This window comes from Populus euphratica, unplaced genomic scaffold (assembly GCF_000495115.2).
Source record: "Populus euphratica unplaced genomic scaffold, PopEup_1.0 scaffold307.1, whole genome shotgun sequence".
NCBI classification, from domain to species: domain Eukaryota; kingdom Viridiplantae; phylum Streptophyta; class Magnoliopsida; order Malpighiales; family Salicaceae; genus Populus; species Populus euphratica.
This window is the reverse complement of record NW_011500194.1, coordinates 237654-241893: the sequence shown is the minus strand read 5'-3', so window position 1 is coordinate 241893 and position 4240 is coordinate 237654. Positions and strand designations below refer to the sequence as shown.

The following is a 4240-nucleotide window of genomic DNA, read 5'->3' as shown; positions in this document are numbered from 1 at the left end:
CACTATAAGATACTCATCCGATTTAAAATATATATATATTTTGTCAAAATTTCATAAAAATACAAGAAATTTAAAATTTCTTATTTAAAAAATAAATAAATAAACTATATTTTTAATTGTGTACATACAACCAAGTTCTAAAATTTCTCATACATATTTTATATAAAAAAATAAAAAAATATTTTTATCATACTTTAAAAAAGACAAAAATCAATTATTTGAGTATCATAACAACTTTGCGATTATCCATTAGGATTTTATTAAAATTTCAAAAACACCACAAAAAGTAACTTGTTTAATTAATATTTGGAGTATAAATTTTACATTGTAATGTATATTTCCGATATTAAATTAAATGAATTGCTAAAAATAAAATGTCAAGAATTAATTATAGACTTTAATATTTAAGAGTATAAAATTATATTGTAAAGTATATCCTCAAGTATTAAAGATACAAAATAAAAATAAATGCATCATTAAAGTTTGGGCCTTAGAATAATTAGATTTTAGCCTGATAAGACAAAGACCTTTATATTTAAAGAATTTTTCTTGAATCTGAGATAGACCAATGATAGAAACATAACTTAAAAAACAATTAATCAATAATGTAACTTATTATAAGTAGGGTGCTTTGGAGGTAATATGTCTTCATAATGCACAACTAGTTCCTTTATTTAGACCCTTACAAATTAATAGATTTTCTAGTGATCATAATATTAAGTAGCGATTCATAAACCTTTTAAATTATAATTTTATGATTAATCCTAACACATCCAAAACTTTCTCATGGAGAACTTTCTCAATCCATGAGAAAGATCTATTATTCGATATCATGCATACTATAACACTATTCACACGATCAAGTCGTGAGTTTAATATACCAATTCAAGTTAGTTTTTTCTCTTTTTTTTAAATAGATTTTTTTTTATTTGTGCTCGACATTTACTCTGCAAGTAATTAAACTTTGAATTTCTTTTATTTTCTAATTTAAGAAGCTATCCCACTCTCATTAAATTTTTACTTTGTTATCAAATATAATTTTAAAAAATATTTAGAAAATATATTTTTATAATATTGGTAAAGTGTTATTTTTTTCCTTTAGGTATCAATGTTTTCTTTTTGGTATTATTGATTTTTTTATTATATTATTAAACTAAGATTATTATACTCTTTATCTTTTTATAATATGTTTTTTTTCTTAGGAAAAATTTAACCGAAGTGTCAATGCTATAATCGTTCAAAATGAAGATACATGTTCAGATTCCAAACCCAGCAGGCTGCATCTGCGAGTAACCAACCACCTTAATTGATGTATAAAAAATTGATTTCATGAGATTGTTTGTAACTGATCTCCTAGGGGTTCTTGTCTCTATTCATCATTCGTGTAAGTGTGACTTATCTGTTGTCGCCAATCCAGCAATCATGGCTTATGGTCACAGGCCAAAAATACAAAAATCCCAAATGGGCTGTCACCCCGCAGTATTGAGCCTACTAACAAGTGCCCGATGAATGCTATGGGGTGACCATAGCTTATGCTAAGCGGCACTATTTGGGTTCAGAAATGCACATCTTAAAAAGGGTTAGGCAGGGCTTTGTACTTGCATCCGATCTGTTTTCCAGAACATTAATTTTGCCCAAGCCATAACGGTAGGGAAAAGGGACGAGTAAAAGGGCAGATAAATTTAAAAATCAAGAAATACAAGTCTAACAAAAAACTTCAATCTCAAATCCATTAAATCCCTCGCAGGTAAATATTCCAGTATAATAAATCAACACACTTCCATTCAGAAGTCTGATATTAGGAACACAGATATTTCATACACGAGAAGCCACGTCTATCACCTCAAAACAGAGTGTCAAACAACTTCAACGTCACACTTAGACCCAACTTCAACTTTAAACACCAGCAACTGCAAGAAATTCCAACTTCAAGTGGGTACATGCAAGCCTCCAAAAGCTACCATCAAATTCCCATAGAGAGGACAAAAAAGATGAAAGAATCAAACCACGTACCTAGATGACTAAAGGCCCTGATCAATTAGATAATCACCAAGCCTTTCCACAATCATGTTGCATTGACCGGGAGTTAGAGGCTCATCATACACGCCAATTATCAGTGCCTGATTGGTCTTCTTGACAGTGACACCACCAGAACCCTTTCAAAAATAATGTCAAGTCAGTGGAAACACACAAAGGCAAAAGAGCTTGTATGCAAGAGCTTGATGCCAATGCACATAGCAGCAAACATTTCTGCACCTGTGAAACACTAAATTCTTTTCATCAAATTTTGTGTACAAAGCAACCAACTAATGCACATTCCACAATTAAGAACTAAATTCAGTCACGAGTCACTCTGCTAGATGCTTGCCAATCCCAAAATTATCATACATTTAAAGCCACCATCTGTTTTTTTCTTTTAAATTCAAACAGCCTAGCTGCAAAGTGGGGAATACACAACAATATGAACTAGCAAATCACATTCACATTTCCATTCCATATCTAGGAATCACTCCCTAAATACTCCATTCCATTTCCAACTTCAGGAAACACTAATTCATTTCATTCCATTTCCAACTTCAGGAAACACTAACCTATCCCATCTCTACATTGCACAAACCTAAATATTAATTGTCAATTAGACCTTTGGCAACTTACATGGAGAAAATCTAATTTAAAAGGAAAATAATTTAAAAACAATATATCACATAAAAGCTCCCAGCAACTAATATGGCAAGCAATAGATGGTAATATCTGGGTTTCAGAAGCATCAAATAATTGGTCAAGTCTGGAAAAAGCTTAGTACTTCTGAAAACATCAAAATGATTTACCTGTTAAGTATAACATTGACTGTAGACACAAATCAACAACAGGACAAGCTAACAAGTTAGGGCAATCATCAAGAGATTAGTTGATGATCGTTAATGTTAGTTAAACAATTTTGAATTTCAAATATTTCATCTAATCACCATCACTTTCCCATGCATTGCATGCCTTTGGATATCTGATCCAAGAATTTGGGATGCGATGCGATTCGATGACAAAAGAAGGGTTTGAAATTCAAAATTGTCTAATTATTACAACAATTAACCACTAAATAACACCTACTAATCTCTTAACGGCACCCAACCAGGCAACACCCTTTACAATATAATTAATAATTGTCAGTCAGTGCATGTCGCTATTTAAAATCCTCAAAATTAGCAATATCTCAATAAAAGAAACCGAATCATCACCTTCTTTCCTCGGATAACAGCTCCAGGTTCGCCTTGGATCACCATGTACTTGGTGCCACCAAGGAACAACCCAGTTGGTGCAAGAGATCCGGGTTCCTCAAAATCTTTCATGATCGCGCTCACTTCTTCTTGGGTGAACTGCATCAGAAGCACCGATGCGTGAATACATTATTTTTACCTTTTAAATTGCAGTAACCAAGCGAATTAAACCACGCATGCAAGGGAAAACAAACGACATGTCGGGAAAAAACAGAACCGATCTGGACCAGATCGGGGAAATTAAGAATGATAAGAAATGAAACCTGAGGGAAGGAAGCGCTTTGGGCCCAAACGCTGCCGTCGTGGCCGATGATGGCAGCGGAAGTGAGGGTATTACCCTCGATGTCACACATCAAGTGGTCATCAACGTATACCTGCCACGACATTTTGATTGATTGATTTGAGGCAGAGAGGAAGAGCTGTAGAAGTTTCTAGTAGCTATGGATTGAGGGAAGGGGCGAGGAGGAAGATATAAGCCTATGAGAGGAAGGACAGCAGTGGGAGCTAAAGAAAGGAAGGTTGCGTTATAACTACGCCGACGCGTTTGTCCACCGTGGATTATTGCCTTATGCGGTGTCACTTGTGGGGTCTTTTGTTATTAATTAACTAACCATGTACTTTAACAGCTAAGTCTTTCACTCTTCATAATCTCACATTTATTTGCTCATTCCATTGTTCATAGTCGATTTTCTTCACTTAAATTTCTTTTTTTGGAAACATCTTTCCTTTCAATTCCTGTTTTCTATAGTTTCATGCTCTATTACGTTTTCTCAATTTGTCTTTCCTTGTTTATTTTTGTTAAATATTTTGGAGTTAAATTACACCTAATTTTATAAGGTTGGTCCTACTTATTTTAAATAACAAAAGGAAAAAAAAATAAAGGATCAAGATTTACATCAAGAAAAAAATAGCAACCTTTGCTAGAAAAGATATTCTAGTCCTTAAAGTTTAAATATTTTATAACTATT

The 4240-nt window shown here is 32.9% G+C and overlaps 1 protein-coding gene across 1 annotated transcript; it reads right to left on the bottom strand.

The window, feature by feature from the left end:
- Positions 1–1705: 1705 nt before the first annotated feature.
- Positions 1706–3788, bottom strand: LOC105111763 (profilin-6-like). The gene is made up of 4 exons (XM_011007216.1): positions 3536–3788; positions 3234–3371; positions 2014–2156; positions 1706–1910 (listed from the first exon to the last, which is right to left on the bottom strand). The coding sequence occupies exons 1-3, from the start codon at positions 3656–3658 to the stop codon at positions 2022–2024; spliced, it is 396 nt and encodes a 131-aa protein (XP_011005518.1). The 5' UTR covers positions 3659–3788; the 3' UTR covers positions 1706–1910; positions 2014–2021.
- Positions 3789–4240: the final 452 nt, after the last annotated feature.

Bases quoted from the DNA above. Each gene is read 5' to 3' on its own strand.
- LOC105111763 (XM_011007216.1), bottom strand. From the start codon at position 3,658: ATGTCGTGGCAGGTATACGTTGATGACCACTTGATGTGTGACATCGAG. The intron at 3,372-3,535 runs GTTTCATTTCTT...CTTCTGATGCAG, and splicing joins AAAGCGCTTCCTTCCCTCAG to TTCACCCAAGAAGAAGTGAG. The intron at 2,157-3,233 runs GTGATGATTCGG...TATTTTTGAAAG, and splicing joins CTGTTATCCGAGGAAAGAAG to GGTTCTGGTGGTGTCACTGT.